General features: G+C 43.2%; 1 protein-coding gene across 3 annotated transcripts; it reads left to right on the forward strand.

The window, feature by feature from the left end:
* The first annotated feature begins 11 nt into the window (after positions 1–11).
* LOC109882185 (RNA polymerase-associated protein RTF1 homolog) lies at positions 12–23,427 on the forward strand. Of its 3 annotated transcripts, XR_004210685.1 has the most exons (17): positions 13–214; positions 2,186–2,317; positions 2,577–2,736; positions 3,127–3,325; positions 4,772–4,910; positions 7,372–7,628; positions 7,917–8,094; positions 8,614–8,696; positions 9,392–9,479; positions 9,781–9,888; positions 10,583–10,660; positions 10,896–11,017; positions 15,347–15,404; positions 16,744–16,818; positions 17,048–17,270; positions 21,864–22,180; positions 22,213–22,252. XR_004210685.1 is itself a non-coding variant. In XM_020474272.2 (16 exons), the coding sequence occupies exons 1-16, from the start codon at positions 131–133 to the stop codon at positions 21,968–21,970; spliced, it is 2,088 nt and encodes a 695-aa protein (XP_020329861.2). In that variant the 5' UTR covers positions 12–130; the 3' UTR covers positions 21,971–23,427. The 3 variants fall into 3 exon arrangements, 2 of the variants coding, with proteins under 2 accessions (XP_020329861.2, XP_031685196.1); XM_020474272.2 differs by having other exon boundaries at positions 12–214; positions 4,772–4,907; positions 21,864–23,427; XM_031829336.1 differs by having other exon boundaries at positions 21,864–23,427.
* The last annotated feature ends 790 nt before the right edge of the window (positions 23,428–24,217 follow it).

Below are 24,217 nucleotides of genomic sequence, written 5' to 3' on the forward strand. Positions count from 1 at the left end.
CTGCCGGTGATTTTCAGTTCCGCTTGTTCTCTAGTCGTTGCGACAATGTTCAGTTGTATATCGGCCCGTTGTGGAGGACTGCGGAGTTTTAGTTCAACAGCCACCACAGACGAAACATAAAGCTTTAATCATGGTGAATGTAAAGAAACGGAAAGGTCGAGTCGTTATCGACTCTGACTCTGAAGACAGCGCCAGTGATGATAATTTAGATCAAGTAAGGAGGTTTCTATGTGGGGGGGTTTTCCGCTCGGTGTTGACAACCTAGGTAATGTTAGCTGTGCCTAGGAGTTTTGGAGGAAAACACCGCGCCATAGGCCTGACGTTTTATTGGCTTTATTCAATTCCAGTTTCTAGTATCATGTGGCAACGACAATAATCGGTGATCATTTTCTAATCAAATAATACAGTGACCTACGGATTTATAACGCAATCTTTCTGCATGACCCGAAGGGGCGCAGCTGAAGTTAAATGTTGACACACAGTTAGCTAATGTTAGCTAACCAGCTAGCGTCCGATAGACTGTCCCGTTTCTGTACAGCCAGTGGTGTTGCTATAAAGACATGTCAATCGTAGATTTAGCATAGCCTTACATGTAGCAGTGAAGGTGGTAATTTGCTATCTTTGCTATTATACCTCCTGATAGTAATTTAGTTATAGGTAGCTAGCAACAATTCGGCCTGTTGATTACATTTTGTTTTGGTAAACATACAGTTAAATCAAATCAAATGTTATTTGTCACATACACATGTTTAGCAGATGTTAATGCGAGTGTAGCGAAATGCCTGTGCTTCTAGTTCCGACAATGCAGTAATAACCAACAAGTAATCTAACTAACAATTCCAAAACTACTGTCTTATACACAGTGTAAGGGGATAAAGAATATGTACATAAAGATATATGAATGAGTGATGGTACAGAGCAGCATAGGCAAGATACAGTAGATGGTATCGAGTACAGTATATACATATGAGATGAGTATGTAAACAAAGTGGCATAGTTAAAGTGGCTAGTGATACATGTATTACATAAGGATGCAGTCGATGATATAGAGTACAGTATATACGTATGCATATGAGATGAATAATGTAGGGTAAGTAACATTATCTAAGGTAGCATTGTTTAAAGTGGCTAGTGATTATATTTACATCATTTCCCATCAATTTCCATTATTAAAGTGGCTGGAGTTGAGTCAGTGTGTTGGCAGCAGCCACTCAATGTTAGTGGTAGCTGTTTAACAGTCTGATGGCCTTGAGATAGAATCTGTTTTTCAGTCTCTCGGTCCCAGCTTTGATGCACCTGTACTGACCTCGCCTTCTGGATGATAGCGGGGTGAACAGGCAGTGGCTCGGGTGGTTGATGTCCTTGATGATCTTTATGGCCTTCCTGTAACATCGGGTGGTGTAGGTGTCCTGGAGGGCAGGTAGTTTGCCCCCGGTGATGCGTTGTGCAGAACTCACTACCCTCTGGAGAGCCTTACGGTTGAGGGCGGAGCAGTTGCCGTACCAGGCGGTGATACAGCCCGCCAGGATGCTCTCGATTGTGCATCTGTAGAAGTTTGTGAGTGCTTTTGGTGACAAGCCGAATTTCTTCAGCCTCCTGAGGTTGACACAAGCTTCAACAGGGAGGTATATTACCCAATGATGGCTCATATATATACATTTTTTTACACAGCACCATATTAAAATAGAATCATTTAAGTTTCTCACTGTAAAATAAGACAAAATAATAAAAAGCGAGTGAGTGATAAACTATAGTACTACTATGTTTCCACATGTGCAACAGCCTCTAAATATACTGTAAAGGTTTAATCAACAAAAATGTAACATTTACCTGTTCTGCTGTCCTCTGAGCAGGCCATACAGAATTCATCCTGTATAAGTCAATCCATATTAACTATTGAAAATATATATATGTTGTACAGGATGTAAGCTCCTCCACTATTCTATCTGCCCATTGTCTTATCACTGTGAAAGCCTTTTCAGACACAATCGCCCATTGCTTTAAACTTACCCCTCTGTCTTGTGTATCCCACCCTGTGGCACCCAGGCGCTTCCGTCTCAATCCATATTAACTGTTAACAACACCTATTTTTATAATAGGATGTCAGCTTCTCCACTTTGTCTGTTTGATATACTGTATCAGGAGTTCAGGCACTCACCTCTGTCTCTCACCCTGTGGCCCCCAGGAGCTTCTGTCTCTGGCCACCAAGAGGAAGAGGGTGGACTCGGATGACCAGCAGGATAACCAACAGGATGACCAGCCAGTCAGTAAGCCTGCAGCCTCATCAGACTCGGAGACATCAGACAGCGACGATGAGGTATGAATCTCCTCTCTATATCTATGTTGATCTCCTTAGAGCTGGTTTCCTGTACTAAGAAGCATGCTCAACTGAGGATCTATTATTTATTTTTTATGTTTTAGTCCCTGACTAGGCTTGACCTGGGTCCAGGAAACCAGCCCTTACACTAGGTGGCATGAAAGAGTCATGTTATTATCACTGTTTTTATACAGTCCTTGATGCTCCACGTGACAACATTGTGTTTACTGATTTTTCTGTGTATGTTGTTTTCACTTAGTGGACCGCCGGTGGTCCTAAAGTCAAGAAGAAAGTTAAGCCAGGGAAACCAACAACAACAGAGAAGAAGAAAGAGGCCGCGAAGAAGAAGGCACATAAAGCTGCATCGTCCGGTAGTTCTGGTGGAGACAGTTCAGCTGACAGTTCTGCCCCCGAGGAGGGTATGTTGTCCTGAAACCCCGGGCTCACCCCCCCCCCTCCATCTTTCCTCTATACTTCTCATCCTCTCTCCTTGGCTCCTTCTAAAAACACATTGGAGAGGATGACCTGAGGGGGGAGACCTTGGATCTTCTCATTCTATATACACTTGAGAAGGAGATGGGATGCAAGGAATCTTTCAAAGACTAATTGAGATAGACCCCAAGAGTTGTTGATTGCTGCCAGTGGTTTATTTGACCATTTTGATTCTTGCGTATCTACCAACTAATAATGCTAACTAACTCCATGTAATGGTCTCTTCCAGGTGATCGGAGACGTGGAATCACAGAAAGACACATTGAGATAAACATCTCTCTTGGGGTTTCTTATTATGTAATGGTCTCTTCCTCCAGGTGAGGTGTCTGACTCCGAGAGCAACAGCTCTGCCTCCAGCTCAGACTCCTCGTCGGAGGACGATGTCTTCAGGGACGACTACGGAGAGGACCTGATGGGAGACGAGGAGGACAGGGCTCGGCTGGAGCAGATGACCGAGAAGGAGAGGGAGCAGGAGCTCTTCAACAGGATAGAGAAGAGGGAGGTGCTCAAGAGGAGGTAAGTCTACTTCAGGAAGTTGGAACTATAAGGGACAGTTTCCTGGATGCAAATTTTAGCCTAGTCCTGGACTAAGAAGCAAAGTAATCCTTTGAGTACAGAGCCGCATTCATTTGTTCATATGAAGAATATAAGGTGAGACTAGGATGAGCAGGAGAGTTGTGACAGACTGTGGTCGGGCAGGAGAGTTGAGACGGTCGTCGGGCGGGAGAGTTGAGACGGTCGTCGGGCGGGAGAGTTGAGACTGAGATGGTGTGTGTGCTCAACAAAAATATAAAAACAACATTTTGAATGTTCATTTCTTTACCATAAGCCGCTGCCAATGTTGTGTTCGAGAATTGGCACATAATTGCATTTTATCAATGCAATACCTTGACTAAATCCTGAGGCCCATTGTTGTTATTCATTCACCAACATCGCCTTTAGGGATTCTCAAGTGGCGCAGCTAGTGGCATCATGGTTCGAATCCAGGCTGTACAATTTGCCCAGCGCTGCCCGGGTTTGGTCGTCATTATGAATTAGAATTTCTTAACTGAATCTCCAGGTTAAATAAAGGTTTAAATAAAAAGCCCCTTTTCGCAAGGATCTGGACACAATTCCTGGATCCTGAAAATGTCCCAGTTCTTCCATGGCCTGCATACTCACCAGACATGTCACCCGTTGAGCATGTTTGGGATGCTCTGGATCGACGTGTACGACAACGTGTTCAAAAGGAGCAGGACAACATTCTACAGGCCATAATTCAACTCAAAGGAGATGTCCACCTGCATGATTTTGGTCACATCAGAAACTGAGTGGTTTTCTGACCCACGACCCTACAATTATTTATTTAAAGGTTTCTGTGACCTACAGATGCATATCTGTGTTCCCAGTCATGTGAAATCCATAGATTAGGGCCTAATGAATTTATTTCAATTGACAGATTTTCTTACGTTAATATTTTTGCTCAGAGAGAGGTGTGTGTGTGTGTGTGTGTGTGTGTGTCCAAAGACATGTCGTAAATCCCCGTGACTGTCCTAATTGCCTGATCAGTAGATTGTGAGAGGGCTCCCAAGTGGCACAGTGGTCTAAGGCACTGCATCTCAGTGCTAGAGGTGTCACTACAGACACCCTGGTTCAGTGGTCTAAGGCACTGCATCTCAGTGCTAGAGGCGTCACTACAGACACCCTGGTTCGAATCCAGGCTCTATCACCAATGGAGCTGTAATTGGGAGTCCCTTAGGGGGGCGCACAGTTGGCCCAGCATCGCTCGGGTTTGGCCGGTGTAGGTCCGTCATTGTAAATAAGAATATATTCTTAACCGACTTGCCTAGTTAAATAAAATAAAAATATATATAATTTTACAAAACAGGGAAAAATACATTTTTAAGTGAATAACTATCCCTTGATATGTATACCTTGATGTATTGATATGTATATCCCATAATCGAACATCTTCTGTATCAGATTTGAAATTAAAAAGAAACTGAAGACGGCAAAGAAGAAGGAGAAAGAGGAGAAGAAGAAGAAGGATGAGGAAGAACGGAAGAAACGAGAGAGATCATCCGGTCATCATGAAGACCGGACTCATCAGGACCTGCAGGTGGTGAGGTTATCTTCTGGAAACATTTCTAAAGACGCATTGTGCAGGAGTACGGCGTATCGAGGTAGATATGTACATGAAGGCAGGGTAAAGTGACTAGGTATCAGGATAGATAATAAGGTATTTGAGGTAGATATGTACATGAAGGCAGGGTAAAGTGACTAGGTATCAGGATAGATGATAATAAGGTATTTGAGGTAAATATGTACATGAAGGCAGGGTAAAGTGACTAGGTATCAGGATAGATAATAAGGTATTGAGGTAGATACAGTGGGGCAAAAAAGTATTTAGTCAGCCACCAATTGTGCAAGTTCTCCCACTTTAAAAAAAAGATGCGAGATAATTTTCTACTTATTTGCCACCCTAATTTGCAAGTAAATTCATTAAAAATCCTACAATGTGATTTTCTGAAAATTTTTTTCCTAATTTTGTCTGTCATAGTTGAAGTGTACCTATGATGAAAATTACAGGCCTCTCTCATATTTGTAAGTGGGAGAACTTGCACAATTGGTGGCTGACTAAATACTTTTTTGCCCCAGTGTATGTACATGAAGGCAGTGTAAAGTGACTAGTCATCAGGATAGATAATAATAAGGTATTTGAGGTAGATATGTACATGAAAGCAGTGTAAAGTGACTAGTCATCAGGATAGATAATAATAAGGTATTTGAGGTAGATATGTACATGAAAGCAGGGTAAAGTGACTAGACATCAGGATAGATAATAATAAGGTATTTGAGGTAGATATGTACATGAAAGCAGGGTAAAGTGACTAGACATCAGGATAGATAATAATAAGAGTAAAATCAGGAACATATTAGCAGCAGCACATGAGTGTGAAAGTATAGTGCATTTGGACAGTATTCAGACCCCTTGACTTTTTTCACATTTTGTTACGTTACAGCCTTATTCTAAAATGGATTACATTGCTTGTTTCTCAGAAATCTACACGCAATGCCCCACAATGACATCACAATGCCCCATAATGACCAAGCAAAAGCAGGTTTTTAGAAATATCGCTTGAAATATCACATTTACATAAGTATTCAGACCCTTTACTCAGTACTTTGTTGAAGCACCTTTGGCAGCGATTACAGCCTTGAGTCTTCTTGAGTATGACACTACAAGGTTGGCACACCTGTGTTTGGGGAGTTTCTCCCATTCTTCTCTGCAGATCCTCTCAAGCTCTGTCAGGTTGGATGGGGAGCATCGCTGCACAGCTATTTTCAGGTCTCTCCAGAGATGTTCGATCAGGTTCAAGGCTGGGCAACTCAAGGACATTCAGAGACTTGTCCCGAAGCCACTCCTGCTTTGTCTTTGCTGTGTGCTTAGGGTCATTCGCCTGTTGGAAGGTGAACCTTCGCCCCAGTCTGAGTTCCTGAGTGCTCTGGAGCAGGTTTTCAACAAGGATCTCTCTCTGTACTTTGCTCTGTTCATCTTTCCCTCGATCCTGACTAGTCTCCCAGTCCCTGCCACTGAAAACCATCCCCCACAGCATGATGATGCTGCCATCATGGTGCCAGGTTTCCTCCAGACATGATACTTGGCATTTAGGCCAAGGAGTTCAATCTTGGTTTCATCATGGTCGGAGAGTCTTTAGAGTCTTTAGGTGCCTTTTTGCAAACTCCAAGCGGACTGTAATGTGCCTTTTACTGAGGAGTGGCTTCAATCTGGCCACTCTACCATAAAGGCCTGATTGGTGGAGTGCTGCAGAGATTGTTGTCCTTCTGGAAGTTTCTCCCATCTCCACAGAGGAACTCTGAAGCTCTGTCAGAGTGACCATCGGGTTCTTGGTCACCTCCCTGACAAAGGCCCTTCTCCCCTGATTGCTCAGTTTGACCAGGTGACCAGCTCTAGGAAGAGTCTTGGTGGTTCCAAACATCTTCCATTTAAGAATGATGGAGGCCACTGTGTTCTTGGGGAACTTCAATGCTGCAGACATTTGTTGGTACCCTTCCCCAGATCTCTGCCTTGACACAATTATTTCGACCTCTATCCTGCATGTCAGCACAAAAAAACAAACCATGTCAACTGTGGGACCTTATATAGACAGGTGTGTTGCCTTTCCAAATCATGTCCAATCAATTGCATTTACCACAGATAGACTCCAATGAAGTTGTAGAAACATCTCAAGGATGATCAATGGAACCAGGAACCTGAGCTAAATTTTAAGTCTCATAGCAAAGGGTCTGAATACTTATGTAAATAAGCTATTTCTGTTTGTTTTTAAAAATATATTTGCTAAAAGTTCTAAAACGGTTTCAGCGTTGCCATTATGTGGTATTGTGTGTAGATTGATGAGGGGAAAAAATTATTTAATCCATTTTAGAATTAGGCTGTAATGTAACACAATGTGCAAAAAGTCATTTTAAATACTTTCCCAATGTGCTGTATATTTTTAAACAACACACCACATTGTGTTCCATAGTCCTTACAGGTACATTGTGACTACATTCTCCTGTAGGTTATGTCCCACAACAAGGAGAGGAGAACTAAACGGGATGAGAAGCTGGATAAAAAGTCTCAGGCCATGGAGGAACTGAAAGCGGAGAGAGAGAAAAAGAAAACGAGGACAGCGGAGCTCCTGGCGAAACGGCAGCCCCTGAAGACCAGCGAGGTGTACTCTGACGACGAGGAGGAGGAAGAGGAGGAGGATGAAGACAAATCCTCAGTAAAGAGCGATCGCAGTTCACGCTCTTCATCTTATTCCGAAGACGAAGAGTGAGTATCTATCCATCAGCTGTGGGTTTATTTTTTTAATTAAAGTATTCCTGGTAGTACTGGAGCTCAATGTTAAACACTGCAAATTAGTAGTTCCTTAATAGGTCTATATTACTTTATGTTGAATTTGGTCTTGAAGATTTAGTTGGTCTAAGAAATCCCATTTCAGTAACCTTGTAACTTTTTTAATTTTTTTAATTTAATTTTTTTTATCTATTTGAAACCTTTCTGCTTGACCAACGATCAGTGACCAATGTTTCTATGTTTTCTGTCTCGGGATATTTCCAGGAAAGAGGAGACGCCACCAAAATCTCAGCCCGTGTCACTACCAGACGAGCTGAACCGGGTCCGTTTGTCCCGCCACAAACTGGAGCGCTGGTGTCACATGCCGTTCTTCCAGAAGACCGTCAGCGGCTGCTTCGTACGGATCGGCATCGGGAACAGTAGTAGCAAACCAGTTTACAGGGTAACAAGATGCATTGGAGCTGTTTCCCCTGAGACAGATTAAAGTCCAAACCCACTCTCCTTGTTCACCTCATTTATCACCTGATTTACTGAACAAAAGGCACATCTCAATAGTTGGTCCAGGTATCCTCATGATATGGGGGTGGGGGGGGGGGGGCTTCCTCGTTAGTTCTCTATTGCTCCTCTTTTGTTCCTCAGGCAAGATGGAGGCTGATGACATCAGAGGGCACCGGCCTACTACTCCTTGAAGTTTTCAATTGTGTCAAAAAAACAAAACTATTTTGGTCAAAACATATTTTCTTTACCCTTAATGTGTGTGTACATTACTGTATTCATTCGTGGGATATTATTTACAACAGTAAATCTTTTGTTTTTTTAATAGCTTGAGTGCATGTTTAAACCTGGTCCTAGGCTGAAAATACTGCTCAATGGTGAATCTCTGTGTCTGGGAAACTTAACTCTGATATTTTCAGTTAGCTATGTTCAATAATGAGTATTTCTTGTAATTCCCTGTGATAAGGTGGCTGAAATAGTTGACGTGGTAGAGACGGCTAAAGTGTACCAGTTGGGAACGACCCGGACGAACAAAGGACTACATTTACAGTACGACATCCTTCATTTAAAACTACTCGCCTCTTCCTGTTTCTCTCTCTCGCCTCTTCCTGTTTCTCTCTCTCGCCTCTTACCTGCTACTACTCTTGGCTTCTCTTCTTCCTGTTTCTCTCTCTCGCCTCTTACCTGCTACTACTCTTGGCTTCTCTTCTTCCTGTTTCTCTCTCTCGCCTCTTACCTGCTACTACTCTTGGATTCTCTTCTTCCTGTTTCTCTCTCTCGCCTCTTACCTGCTACTACTCTTGGCTTCTCTTCTTCCTGTTTCTCTCTCTCGCCTCTTACCTGCTACTACTCTTGGCTTTTCTTCTTCCTGTTTCTCTCCACCTCCTCTTACCTGCTACTACTCTTGGCTTCTCTTCTTCCTGTTTCTCTCTCTCGCCTCTTACCTGCTACTACTCTTGGCTTCTCTTCTTCCTGTTTCTCTCCACCTCCTCTTCCTCTTTCTCTCTCTCGCCTCTTCCTGTTTCTCTCTCTCGCCTCTTCCTGTTTCTCTCTCTCGCCTCTTCCTGTTTCTCTCTCTCGCCTCTTCCTGTTTCTCTCTCTCGCCTCTTCCTGTTTCTCTCTCTCGCCTCTTTCTCTCTCTCTCCTCTTCCTGTTTCTTTCCTCCTCTCTTCCCGTTTTGCTATTTCTGTCTCTTCGTCTGCGACAGTTTCTCTGTGCCCTGTCCCATAATCTCTCTCCTCTAGGCATGGTGGTGATACCCGAGTCTTCAGACTGGAGTTTGTGTCCAATCAGGAGTTCACAGAAAACGAGTTCATGAAGTGGAAGGAGGCGGTGAGTTGACTGGAAGGAGCATGCTGATTGGATGGTTGACTTGAGGAAGTGGGAAATTGAGATTTCTGGATGGTTGACTTGAGGAAGTACCAGAGGGAACATGCTGATTGTGGATAGAGGAGCATGGTTGCTTGAACTCCTCCTCCTGGTAGACAGCAAGATTTGTAACAATAGACGAGGGAATATCCAAAGTGACTGGGAAAGATGAATATGGTGGATCTTGGATGGGTGTCTCGTGGAGAAGCAGGGTTCTGTTATACCGGGTTACGTCGGTCTTGATATGTCTCCTCTCTGTCTACAGATGATCATAGCCAGTATGCAGGTTCCTACTCTAGATGAGATCAATAAGAAGGAGCAGGCCATCAAAGAGGCTTGTAACTACAAATTCAACGACAAAGACATCGAGGACGTAAGTATCTGTCCATCTCAAATATCACCTTATTTCCCTATATAGTGCACTACTTTAGACCAGGGACCCTATTCCTTATGTAGGGCCCATAGACCTCTGGTTTAAAGCAGTGCACTATATAGGGAATAGGGTCCTGGTCTAAAGTAGTGCACTTTATAGGGCTCTGGTCTAAAGTAGTGCACTATATAGGGAATAGGGCTCTGGTCTAAAGTAGTGCACTATATAGGGAATAGGGCTCTGGTCTAAAGTAGTGCACTATATAGGGAATAGGGCTCTGGTCTAAAGTTAGTGCACTATATAGGGAATAGGACCCTGGTCTAAAGTTAGTGCACTATATAGGGAATAGGACCCTGGTCTAAAGTTAGTGCACTATATAGGGAATAGGACCCTGGTCTAAAGTAGTGCACTATATAGGGAATAGGACCCTGGTCTAAAGTAGTGCACTATATAGGGAATAGGACCCTGGTCTAAAGTAGTGCACTATATAGGGAATAGGGCCCTGGTCTAAAGTAGTGCACTATATAGGGAATAGGGCTCTGGTCTAAAGTAGTGCACTATATAGGGGATAGGGTGCCATTGGGGATGTAATGTTGGTCTCATTTGTTCAGGCTTATTTCCCGGTCATACCTATTCTGTGCCGTATTAATGATGTTCATTACAGTGTTGAACTTTGACCTTGTTTGTTGATCCACAGATTGTTAAAGAGAAAGACAGATTCAGAAAGGCTCCTTCCAACTACGCCATGAAGAAAACATCACTACTCAAAGATAAGGTAGATAAATTAACATCTCCTGTGTATGGTGTGTGTGCGGTGTGTGTGTGTGTGCGGTGTGTGTGCTTTAATGTGTGTGTGTGTGCACTGTTGATTCCATAAGAGTTGTATTTTCTGATTCCATTTATTGTTCATGTGGTGTCCACCTTGAACCTGCAGGTCAGCATTTCATTGTCCTGCGTACCATGTGTATCCTGTTGCAGGACAAATGAACTTGCCTTGTGTCTTCCTCCAGGCCATGGCTGAGGAGAGTGGAGAAGGAGACCGAGCCAAAGAGATCCAGGACCAGCTGAATGAGTTGGAGGAGAGGGCCGAGCATCTGGACAGACAGAGGACCAAAAACATCTCTGCCATCAGGTAAACAGAGATAGAGTTCAGTGTGTCAAATCGGAGGGTCTGCTGTCCGGACCTCTGGCAGTCTCTATGGGGGTGCCACAGGGTTCAATTCTTGGACCGACTCTCTTCTCTGTATACATCAATGAGGTCGCTCTTGCTGCTGGTGAGTCCCTGATCCACCTCTACGCAGACGACACCATTCTGTATACTCCTGGCCCTTCTTTGGACACTGTGTTAACAACCCTCCAGGCAAGCTTCAATGCCATACAACTCTCCTTCCGTGGCCTCCAATTGCTCTTAAATACAAGTAAAACTAAATGCATGCTCTTCAACCGATCGCTACCTGCACCTACCCGCCTGTCCAACATCACTACTCTGGACGGCTCTGACTTAGAATACGTGGACAACTACAAATACTTAGGTGTCTGGTTAGACTGTAAACTCTCCTTCCAGACCCATATCAAACATCTCCAATCCAATGGTATGCATACTCTAGAATTGGCTTCCTATTTCGCAACAAAGCATCCTTCACTCATGCTGCCAAACATACCCTTGTAAAACTGACCATCCTACCAATCCTCGACTTTGGCGATGTCATTTACAAAATAGCCTCCAATACCCTACTCAACAAATTGGATGCAGTCTATCACAGTGCAATCCGTTTTATCACCAAAGCCCCATATACTACCCACCATTGCGACCTGTACGCTCTCGTTGGCTGGCCCTCGCTTCATACTCGTCGCCAAACCCACTGGCTCCATGTCATCTACAAGACCCTGCTAGGTAAAGTCCCCCCTTATCTCAGCTCGCTGGTCACCATAGCATCTCCCACCTGTAGCACACGCTCCAGCAGGTATATCTCTCTAGTCACCCCCAAAACCAATTCTTTCTTTGGCCGCCTCTCCTTCCAGTTCTCTGCTGCCAATGACTGGAACGAACTACAAAAATCTCTGAAACTGGAAACACTTATCTCCCTCACTAGCTTTAAGCACCAACTGTCAGAGCAGCTCACAGATTACTGCACCTGTACATAGCCCACCGATAATTTAGCCCAAACAACTACCTCTTTCCCAACTGTATTTAATTTTAATTAATTAATTTATTTTGCTCCTTTGCACCCCATTATTTTTTATTTCTACTTTGCACATTCTTCCATTGCAAAACTACCATTCCAGTATTTTACTTGCTATATTGTATTTACTTTGCCATCATGGCCTTTTTTGCCTTTACCTCCCTTATCTCACCTCATTTGCTCACATTGTATATAGACTTGTTTATACTGCATTATTGACTGTATGTTTGTTTTTACTCCATGTGTAACTCTGTGTCGTTTTATCTGTCGAACTGCTTTGCTTTATCTTGGCCAGGGCGCAATTGTAAATGAGAACTTGTTCTCAACTAGCCTACCTGGTTAAATAAAGGTGTTCTCAACTAGCCTACCTGGTTAAATAAAGGTGTTCTCAACTAGCCTACCTGGTTAAATAAAGGTGTTCTCAACTAGCCTACCTGGTTAAATAAAGGTGTTCTCAACTAGCCTACCTGGTTAAATAAAGGTGTTCTCAACTAGCCTACCTGGTTAAATAAAGGTGTTCTCAACTAGCCTACCTGGTTAAATAAAGGTAAAATAAATAAATAAATAAAAAAAACAATAATCATATTAAATTTTTTTATTATAATGAACTTCACTTGTTTTAGCGTCTTTGATTTTAAAACTGTTCGTACAACGACCTGAGTAGAAGTGCATCGCTTGTACGTACATAGCAATGTTCGTATAGTAAGATCCAATGAAACACGCATGAGGTAAACCTCACTTTTACAATGTTTTTTTTAAAAGTGAAGAAACATTGAATTAAATGTAAATGTCGTCTTCACAACACGTTAAACGGGATATTTTCAACATTTTTAGGCAATTTTGCAACTTACCCGGAGTCGGATGAACTCGTGGAGACTATTTTATGTCTCTGCGTGCAGTTTGAAGGTTGTTTCTGGAGCGAACTGCTAACTGGAGCGAACTGCTAACTGGAGCGAACTGCTAACTGGAGCGAACTGCTAACTGGAGCGAACTGCTAACTGGCGCGAACTGCTATCTGGCGCTCACTGCTATCTGGCGCTCACTGCTATCTGGCGCTCACTGCTATCTGGCGCTCACTGCTATCTGGCGCTCACTGCTATCTGGCGCTCACTGCTATCTGGCGCTCACTGCTAACTGGCGCTCACTGCTAACTGGCGCTCACTGCTAACTGGCGCTCACTGCTAACTGGCGCGCAGTGATTATCCCTTTAATCTGTTTTAAAACAACCGGTGCGGCGCGGCTAGCCTATATGATAAGATTGTTATGGATAAGAGCGAGAATATTTGTTCAATGGCAGCCAAGCATCGATCACCATGTCACCAGAATAAGAACCTATATTTATTTTAAAGGAATATCAAACTCGTCACACAATACCCCATAATGACATCACAATACCCCATAATGACATCACAATACCCCATAATGACATCACAATACCCCATAATGACATCACAATACCCCATAATGACATCACACTACCCCATAATGACATCACACTACCTCATAATGACATCACACTACCTCATAATGACATCACACTACCTCATAATGACATCACAATACCCCATAATGACATCACAATACCCCATAATGACATCACAATACCCCATAATGACATCACAATACCCCATAATGACATCACAATACCCCATAATGACATCACAATACCTCATAATGACATCACAATACCTCATAATGACATCACAATACCCCATAATGACATCACAATAACCCATAATAACATCACAATACCCCATAATGACATCACAATACCCCATAATGACATCACAATACCCCATAATGACATCACAATACCCCATAATGACATCACAATACCTCATAATGACATCACAATTACCCCATAATGACATCACACTACCCCATAATGACATCACAATACCCCATAATGACATCACAATACCTCATAATGACATCACAATACCCCATAATGACATCACAATACCCCATAATGACATCACAATACCCCATAATGACATCACAATACCCCATAATGACAAAGTGAAAACAGGTTTTTAGAAATGTTTGTACATTTATTACAAATAAAAGATACCTTATTTACATAAATATTCAGACCCTTTGCTATGAGATTCGAAATTGAGCTCTGGTGCATCCTGTTTCCATTGATCATCCCTGAGATGTTTCTACAACTCGATTGGAGTCCACCTGTGGTAAATTCAATTGATTGGACATGATTTGGAAAGGCGCACAACTGTCTATATAAGGTCCCACAGTTGACAGTGCATGTCAGAGCAAAAACCAAACCATGAGGTCAAAATAATTGTCTGTAGAGCTCCGAGACAGGATTGTGTTGAGGGACAGATCTGGGGAAGGGTACCAAACAAATGTCTGCAGCATTGAAGGTCCCCAAGAACACAGTGGCCTCCATTCTAAAATGGAGGAAGTTTGGAACCACCAAGACTCTTCCTAGAACTGGCCGCCTGGCCAATCTGAGCAATCGGGGGAGAAGGGCCTTGATCAGGGAGGTGACCAAGAACCCGATGGTCACTCTGACAGAGCTCCAGGGTTCCTCTGTGGAGATGAGAGAACCTTCCAGAAGGACAACCTTTTCTGCAGCACTCCACCAATCAGGCCTTTATGGTAGAGTGGCCGAATGGAAGCCACTCCCCAGTAAAAGGCACATGACAGCCTGCTTGGAGTTTATGCCAAATGACATCTAAAGGACTCTGACCATGAGAAACAAGATTCTCTGATCTGATGAAACCAAGATTGAACTCTTTGGCCTGAATGCGAAGCGTACACGTTTGGAGGAAACCTGGCACCATCCCAACAGTGAAGCATGGTGGTGGCAGCATCATGCTGTGGGGATGTTTTTCAGGGGCAGGGACTGAGAGACTAGTCAGGATTGAGGGAAAGATGAATGGAGCAAAGTGCAGAGAGATTCTTGAAAACTTGCTCAGGACCTCAGACTAGGGCGAAGCTTCACTTTCCAACAAGAAACGACCCTAAGCACCCAGCAGTACAGCGACACTCCCCATCCAACCTAACAGAGCTTGAGAGGATCTGCAGAGAAGGAAGGGAGAAACTCCCCTGTTTATGGAAATGTGATATTTCAGTTTGAGATTTTTTTATAAATTTGCCAACATTTCAAAAAAATGTTTGTCATTATTGGGTATTGTGTGTAGAGTGATCAATAATTATTTTAGAATAAGGCTGTAACGTAACAAAGTGGAGAAAGTCAATAGGTCTGAATATACTTTCACTGTATCTAAACCTCTCTGTCCATCTGTCTCCTCCAGCTACATCAACCAGAGGAATCGTAGCTGGAACATCGTGGAGTCTGAGAAGGCTCTAGTCGTAAGTATCCCAGCCTCCATCTGAACTAAATATCTGTCATCGCAGCGCAATTATGTTTTTAATCTGTTAAAGTTTTGGTTTTGTTATAAATATACTTATATACTGAACAAAAATATAAACGCAACAATTTCAAAGATTTTACTGAGTTACAGTTCATATGAGGAAATCAGTCAATTAAAATAAATAAATTAGGCCCTAATCTATGGATTTCACATGACTGGGAATACAGATGTCCATCTGTTGGTCACAGATACCGTAATCAAAAATAGGGGTGTGGATCAGAACACCAGTCAGTATCTGGTGTGACCATTTACCTCATGCAGTGTGACACATCTCCTTCACACAGAGTTGATCAGGCTGTTGATTGTAGTCTGGAATGTTGTCCCACTTCTCTTCAACGGCTGTGTGAGAAGTTCCTGGATATTGGCAGGAACTGGAATACGCTGTCGTACACGTCGATCCAGAGCATCCCAAACATGCTCAACGGGTGACATGTCTGGTGAGTATGCAGGCCATGGAAGAACTGGGACATTTTCAGCTTCCAGGAATTGTGTACAGATCCTTGTGACATGGGGCCGTGCTTTATCATGCTGAAACATGAGGTGATGGCGGTGGATGAATGGCACGACATCAGGATCTCATCACAGTATCTCTCTGCATTCAAATTGCCATCGATAAAATGCAATTGTGTTCGTTGTCCCTAGCTTATGCCTGTCCATACCATAACCCCACCGCCACCATGGGGCACTCTGTTTACAACGTTGCAATCAGCAAACCGCTCGCCCACAAGATGCCATAAACACGGTCTGCTGTTGTGAGGCTGGTTGGACGTACTGCTCAATTCTCTAAAATGACGTTGGAGGCGGCTTATGGTAGAGAAATGAACATTCAATGATCTGGCAACAGCTCTGGTGGACATTCCTGCAGTCAGCATTCCAATTGCACGCTCCCCCAACTTAACCTCTGTGGCATTGTGTTTTGTGACATTTTAGAATGGCATTTTATTGTCCCCTGCCCAAGGTGCACCTGTGTAATGATCATGCTGTTTAATCAGCTTCTTGATTATGCCACACCTGTCAGGTGGAGGGATTATCTTGACAAAGGAGAAATGCTCACTAACAGGGATGTAAACACATTTGTGCACAACATTTGCTTTATGTGCAAATATGGAACATTTCTGGGATCTTTTTATTACAGCACATGGGACCAACACTTTACATGTTGAGTTTATATTTTTATGCAGTGTACATTTATATTCTATTGCTTTATTACGACTCATTGTTACGTTACATTTTTTATTATTATTATGACTATATTATATATACTATTTCTCTTTCAGGCTGAAGGACAGAATGCCAAGATGCAGATGGACCCGTTTACTAGACGGCAGTGCAAACCGACCATGGTGTCTAACGTAAGTCTGTCTCTCTCTCTTTCTCTCTCCACCATGGTGTCTAATGTAAGTCTGTCTCTCTCTCTTTCTCTCTCCACCATGTTGTCCTAACGTAAGTGTCTGTCTCTCGCTCGCTGTCTCTCTACCATGTTGTCTAACGTAAGTCTCTATGTAGGGTGCCATTTGCCATGCTGTATAATATTATAATATTCAGATTAACTTGTGTGTCTGTCTGTTTGTGTTTTGGCAGGCCAGAGACCCTTCAGTCCATGCAGCTATCCTCCAACACCTCAATGAGAAGTACGGAGAAGGGTCCGGCAAAGAGATGGACTTGGAGTTTGAGATGGGCAGAGGAGCAGGACAGGCTGCTCTGAAAGTCATCGACCCTACTAAGAACACCAGCGACCTATCAGAGGACCTCTTTAAAGTCCACGACTTTGACGTCAAGATTGACCTACAGGTTCCCAACGCAGGTGAAATTCATATGTAACGAGCATAAAGTGGTGGGTTCACGGGTCGAACCCCCATCTCCAGGGGGGTGTGGGGTCGGTAGTGGTGCTGCTAGACCATATATAAGTATATAGTATACTACAAAGCAGCATCAGTGCATTAGGAATGGAAAAATTCACCGATAGGCGTCAGTCCCCATGGTCACAGTGGCTTCCGTCATTGTTAAATGGAAGAAGTTTGGAACCACCAAGACTCTTCCAAGAGCTGGCCGTCCGGCCAAACTGAGCAATCAGGGGAGAAGGGCCTTGGTCAGGGAAGTGACCAAGAACCCAATGGTCACTCTGACAGAGCTCCAGTGTCTGGAAGGAGATGGGAGAACCTTCCAGAAGGACAACCATCTCTGCAGCTCTCCACCAAACAGACCTTCATGGTAGATTGGCCAGACTTGCCTTTTACTGAGAAGTGGCCTCCATGACAGCCTGCTTGGAGTTTGCCAAAAAAGCACCTAAAGAACTCTCAGACCATGAGAAACAAGATTGTCTGATCTGATGAAACCAAGATTGAACTCTTTGGCCTGAATGCCAAGCGTCACGTCTGGAGGAAACCTGGCACCATCCCTACAGTGAAGCATGGTGGTGGCAGCATCATGCTGTGGGGATGTTTTTCAGCGGCAGGGACTGGGAGACTAGTCAGGATCGAGGGAAAGATGAACAGAGATCCTTGATGAAAGCTTGCTCAGGACCTCCGACTGGGGCGAAGGTTCACTTTCCAACAGGAGAACGACACAAAGCACACAGCCAAGACAACTTCAGGATAAGTCTCAATGTCCTTGAGTGGCCCAGCCAGAGCCCAGACTTGAATCCAATTAAACATCTCTGGAGAGACCTGAAAATAGTTGTGCAGAGACACTCCCCATTCAACCTGACAGAGCTTGAGATGATATGCAGAGAAGGAAGGGAGAAACTCCCCAAATACAGGTGTGCCAAGCTTGTAGTGTCAAACCAAAGACGACTCAAGGCTGTAATCGCTGCCAAAGGTGCATCAACAAAGTACTGAGTAAAGGGTCTGAATACTTATGTAAATAAGGTATTTCTGTTTTTTATTTTTAATAAATGTGCATACATTTCTGAACCTGTTTTCACTTTGTTATTATGATGTATTGTGATGTCACAATGGGGTATTGTGACGTCATTATGATGTATTGTGACATCACAATGGGGTATTGTGTTTAGATTGATTAGGGAATCCTGGAGTCACCTCTTCACTGTTGACATTCAGACGGGTGTTTTAGGGGTACTATTTAATGAAGCTGCCAGTTGAGGACTTGTGAGGCATCTGTTTTTTTCAAATGTACTTGCCCTCTTGCTCAGTTGTGCACCGGGGCCCCCCCACTTCTCTTTCTATTCTGGTTAGTGCCAGTTTGTGCTGCTCTGTGAAGGGAGTGGTACACAGCTTTCTACATGATCTTCAGATTCTTGGCAATTTTTCGCATGGAATAGCCTTCATTTCTCAGAACAATAATAGACTGACGAGTTTCAGAAGAAAGTACTTTGTTTCTGGCCATTTTGAGCCTGTAATCAAACCCACAAATGCTGATGCTCCAGATACTCAACTACTCTAAAGAAGGCCAGTTTTATTGCTTCTTTAATCAGACAACAGTTTTCAGCTGTGCTAACATAATTGCAAAAGGGTTTTCTAATGATCAATTAGCCTTTTTTTTAAATGATAAACTTGGATTAGTTAACACAACGTGCCATTGGAACACAGGAGTGATGGTTGCTGATAATGGACCTCAATACGCCTATGTAGATATTCCATAAAAAATCTGCCGTTTCCAGCTACAATAGTCATTTACAACATTAACTGTGTCTACAATGTATTTCTGATCAATTTTATGTTCTTTTAAATGATGAAAAACAGTGTTTTTCTTTTAAAAACAAGGACATTTCTAAGTGACCCCAAACTTTTGACCGTGTGTGTGTGTGTGTGTGTGTGTTAGATATAGATATATATATATAGATATAGATAATCATATATATAGATATAGATAATCTATCTATCTAGACACCTGTTACAATAGTCATTAACAATGTCTACACTGTATTTCTGATCAATTTGATGTTATTTTAATGGACCAAAAATTTGCTTTTTTTTTCCTCTCCAAAAACAAGTACATTTCTAAATGACCCCAAACTTTTGAACGGTATATAGTGTATATATTTAATGTAATTTAGCAGACGCTCTTATCCAGAGAGACAATAGTGAGTACATTTTCATACTTTTGTTTTTTAATATACTGGTCGTCCCCCCCCCCCCCCCCCCCCCCCCCCCCCCCCCCCCCCGTGGGAATCGAACCCACAACCCTGCCGATGAAAGCACTATTTTCTACCAACTCAGTTGTGACTTGAGTATCATTTTTACTCCTGAACTTATTTAGGCCATAAGAGGTTGAATACTTCTTCTACATTTCAGTGTTTTTTTCTTCTTTTTTTTTTCTTCTTTTTTTAAATTAATTTAATGAAAATTTAATTACAAATACAAATTGAGTGTATGTAAACTTCTGACCCACTGGGAATGTGATGAAAGAAATAAAAGCTGAAATAAATAAACTATTATTCTGACATTTCACATTCTTAAACTAAAGTGGGGATCCTAACTGACCTAAGACAGGGAATTTTTACTAGGATTAAATGTCAGGAATTGTGAAAAAACTGAGTTTAAATGTCTTTTGCTAAGGTGTACAGATGTTGCCAAAAGTTTTGAATGACACAAATATTAATATTCACAGTCTGCTGCCTCAGTTTGTATGATGGCAATTTGCATGTACTCCAGAATGTTATGAAGAGTGATCAGATGAATTGCAAAGTCCCTCTTTGCCATGCAAGTGAACTGAATCGCCCCAAAAAACATTTCCACTGCATTTCAGCCCTGCCACAAAAGGACCAGCTGACATCATGTCAGTGATTCTCTTGTTTACACTAAGCTAAGTGTTGACAAGGCTGGAGATCACTCTGTCATGCTGATTGAGTTTGAATAACAGACTGGAAGCTTCAAAAGGAGGGTGGTGCTTGGAATCATTGTTCTTCCTCTGTCAACCATGGTTACCTGGAAGGAAACACGTGCCGTCATCATTGCTTTGCACAAAAAGGGCTTCACAGGCATGGATGCCAGTAAGATTGCACCTAAATCAACCATTTATCGGATCATCAGAAACTTCAAGGAGAGCGGTTCAATTGTTGTGAAGAAGGCTTCAGGGCGCCTAAGAAAGTCCAGCAAGCGCCAGGACCGTCTCCTAAAGTTGATTCAGCTGCGGGATCGGGGCACCACCAGTACAGAGCTTGCTCAGGAATGGCAGCGGGCAGGTGTGAGTGCATCTGCATGCACAGTGAGGTGAAGACTTTTGGAGGATGGCCTGGTGTCCAAGAAGGGCAGCAAAGAAGCCACTTCTCTCCAGGAAAAACATCAGGGACAGACTGATATTCTGCAAAAGGTACAGGGATTGGACTGCTGAAGACTGGGGTAAAGTCGTTTTCTCTGAATCCCCTTTCCGATTGTTTGGGGCATCCGGAAAAAAAAAGCTTATCCGGAGAAGACTAGGTGAGTGCTACCATCAGTCCTGTGTCATGCCAACAGTAAAGCATCCTGAGACCTGTCATGTGTGGGGTTGCTTCTCAGCCAAGGGAGTGGGCTCACTCACAATTTTGCGAAAGAACACAGCCATGAATAAAGAATGTTACCAACACCACCTCCGAGAGCAACTTCTCCCAACCATCCAGGAACAGTTTGGTGACAAACAATGCCTTTTCCAGCATGATGGAGCACCTTGCCATAAGGCAAAAGTGATATCTAAGTGGCTCAGGGAACAAAACATTGACATTTTAGGTCCATGGCCAGGAACCCCCCCCCCCCCCCCCCCCCCCAGACCTTAATCCCATTGTGAACTTGTAGTCCATCCTCAAGAGGCAGGTGGGCAAACAAAAAAAACACATTCTGACAAAGTATTGATTATGCAAGAATGGGCTGCCATCAGTCAGGATGTGACCCAGAAGTTAATTGACACTTACGAAATGCTTGTAATTATACTTCAGTATCCATAGTAACATCTGACAAATATCTAAAGACACTGAAGCAGCAAACTTTGTGGAAATGAATATTTTTTGTCATTCTCAAAACTTTTGGCCAAGACTGTATGTATCCGACTTCGACTGTATAAAGATATTTATCAGCTAACTTCGATAAATCAGAATTAAAAGATTTTATATATATATATATATATATATATATATATATATATATATAATGTATATTTTTTTTATCAATAAGAAAGCTAGTTTGTTTGAGTCCATTAGGCCAATTTCAAGCTTGTTTTTCAAAAAAAAATCAAGTTATTTCAGAGTATTTAGGCAGGTTAGCTGTCTTGATCCTGCGTTCTAGTATGCCTCTCCATCGTGACGTTTTCCCGAGGTACAGATCTGGGATCAGCTCCCCGAATCCCAACGTTAACCATAGGGGGGGGAGCGACACTGATTCAAGGTCAGCGTCCTAAGGAACAACTTCACCCTGAGCTGTAACAACAGGATGTGTCATACTAATGTTGTTCCTCTGGTGTGTTTCAGAAGCCAAGTCTCTGTCAGTGAGCGCCAACACCCTGGCAGTGAAGGACGGTGCTCCACGTAGGTCTCTCAACCTGGAGGACTACAAGAAGAGGAGGGGCTTGATCTAAAGAACTACAGGAAGAGGAAGGGCTTGGTCTAATGAACTACAGGAAGGGGCCGTGGTCTAATGAACTACAGGAAGAGGATTGGTCTAATGATCTACAGGAAGAGGATTGGTCTAATGATCTAATAGCCTAACCCCTCAGTCAGTCAGAACCACCTGCACGTGTTGGTTGGCCATTCTACCTGTGTGGGTGAGAGAGATGTGAGGTGTGTGTGTGTGTGTGTGTGTGTGTGAGAGAGATGTGAGGTGTGTGTGAGAGAGATGTGAGGTGTGTGTGTGTGTGAGAGAGATGTGAGGTGTGTGTGTGTGTGTGTGTGTGTGTGAGAGATGTGAGGTAAGTGTGTGTGTGTGTGTGTGAGAGATGTGAGGTAAGTGTGTGTGTGTGTGTGTGTGTGTGAGAGAGATGTGAGGTAAGTGTGTGTGAGATGTGAGGTAAGTGTGTGTGTGAGAGAGATGTGAGGTATGTGAGGTGTGTGTGTGTGTGTGAGATGAGATGTGAGGTAAGTGTGTGGGTGAGATGAGATGTGAGGTAAGTGTGTGGGTGAGATGAGATGTGAGGTAAGTGTGTGGGTGAGAGAGATGTGAGGTAAGTGTGTGTGTGAGATGAGATGTGAGGTAAGTGTGTGTGTGAGATGAGATGAGTGTGTGTTTGAGTAGTGTGTGTGAGAGGGAGGGATGTGAGGTAAGTGTGTGTGTGTGTGAGAGGGGACAGAGTGTGTGTACACTAGAGACTGTCCATTTTAAAACTGGTAGGAAATATTAAGAGTTGGCTACTTTTCTCTCTTTGAAGAAAGTTGTCCACCTTTTAATTTTTAAAGTCGTACTTTGAATTGTTTTTTCTTTTTTTCTCTGGTTATTTCTACGTTTTTTTAAATAAATAAATCTTACGTTGGTTCATACGGATCTGAAGTTCACTCCATTTGGTGTCCATTGTCTTGTAAGACTTAGATTTGTTGAAATACTGAATCTGGTTTCCCCATCAACAACAGACTGGATATCTTTCGTGCCTGATTTCAGGGCAGTTCCACCTGCACGGTTCACTAGAGGTGTAGAGGTGAAGTTGCCTCCTAGACGCTGATCTTGGGTCAACCACTAACGGTTGAGGTTTGGGGGGGGGGGGGGGGGGGTAAACTGATTCTAGATCTGTAGCTAGGGGGAAACTTCACCCCTTTTTTTTTTTTGCCTCTTAGACTGCAGAGCTGTTATCTACTTACAGTATGTGTCACTTTTTCTCCCCCCCACCCCCCCCCCCCCCCAAGTCTACAAAAAGAAACGGATTAATCTTTTTACATGGATCTAAACTTTTAATCTCTAGTTTCTAGTTTTTATGTTGCTTTTTGTTACCTCCCATTGTCAGAGCAGATTATAAGTGTTTTCGATTGTTCCTGTATTGATGTGGCATGCCATGTGTATATGATACAGTTTGGAGCGAGGCAGAATAAAGAGGGGTTTCGTACCGTTTTGGTTTCCGTTTTTGTGTTTTGTCTCGCTCCCCAATGAACTATAACCAACGAGTGAATGAGTTTGTCTCAAAATCTTCCCTATTCCCTTATTCGTAACAGGGTTCCAATAGTGAAAATGTAAAGATCTTTCAAGTTAATCACCTGACAAAAGTTGGTTTAATGCGGTTGGCATCAGTTGTTGGGACTGCTGACCAAGGCCGGGTCTGAGGAGCTGTGTGGCGTAGCAGGGTCTGATGATGATGATGATGATGATGATAATAATCACAGTGGTTGTCGAGGGTACAACAGGTCACCACCTCAAGAATAAATGTCAGTTGGCTTTTCATAGCCCATCATTCAGAGTTAGAGACAGCAGGTGTGGTAGAGGGAGTCCAAAACAGCAGGTCCTGGACAAGGACCAGTGAACACATCCAGGTACCAGGCAGAACAGTTGAAACTGGAGCAGTAGCACGACCAGGTGGACTGGGGACAGCAAGGAGTCATTAGGCCAGGTAGTCCTGAGGCATGGTCCTAGGGCTCAGGTCCTCCGAGAGAAATAGAGAATTAGAGAGATCATACTTAAATTCACACAAGACACCGGATAAGACAGGAGAAGTACTCCAGATATAACAGACTGACCCTAGCCCCCCGACACACAAACTACTGCAGCATAAATACTGGAGGCTGAGACAGGAGGGGTCAGGAGACACTGTGGCCCCATCCGATGATACCCCCGGACAGGGCCAAACAGGCAGGATATAACCCCTCCCACTTTGCCAAGGCACAGCCCCCACACCACTAGAGGGATA

The sequence above is a fragment of the Oncorhynchus kisutch genome, linkage group LG7, assembly GCF_002021735.2.
Source record: "Oncorhynchus kisutch isolate 150728-3 linkage group LG7, Okis_V2, whole genome shotgun sequence".
Classification (NCBI taxonomy): Eukaryota; Metazoa; Chordata; class Actinopteri; order Salmoniformes; family Salmonidae; genus Oncorhynchus; species Oncorhynchus kisutch.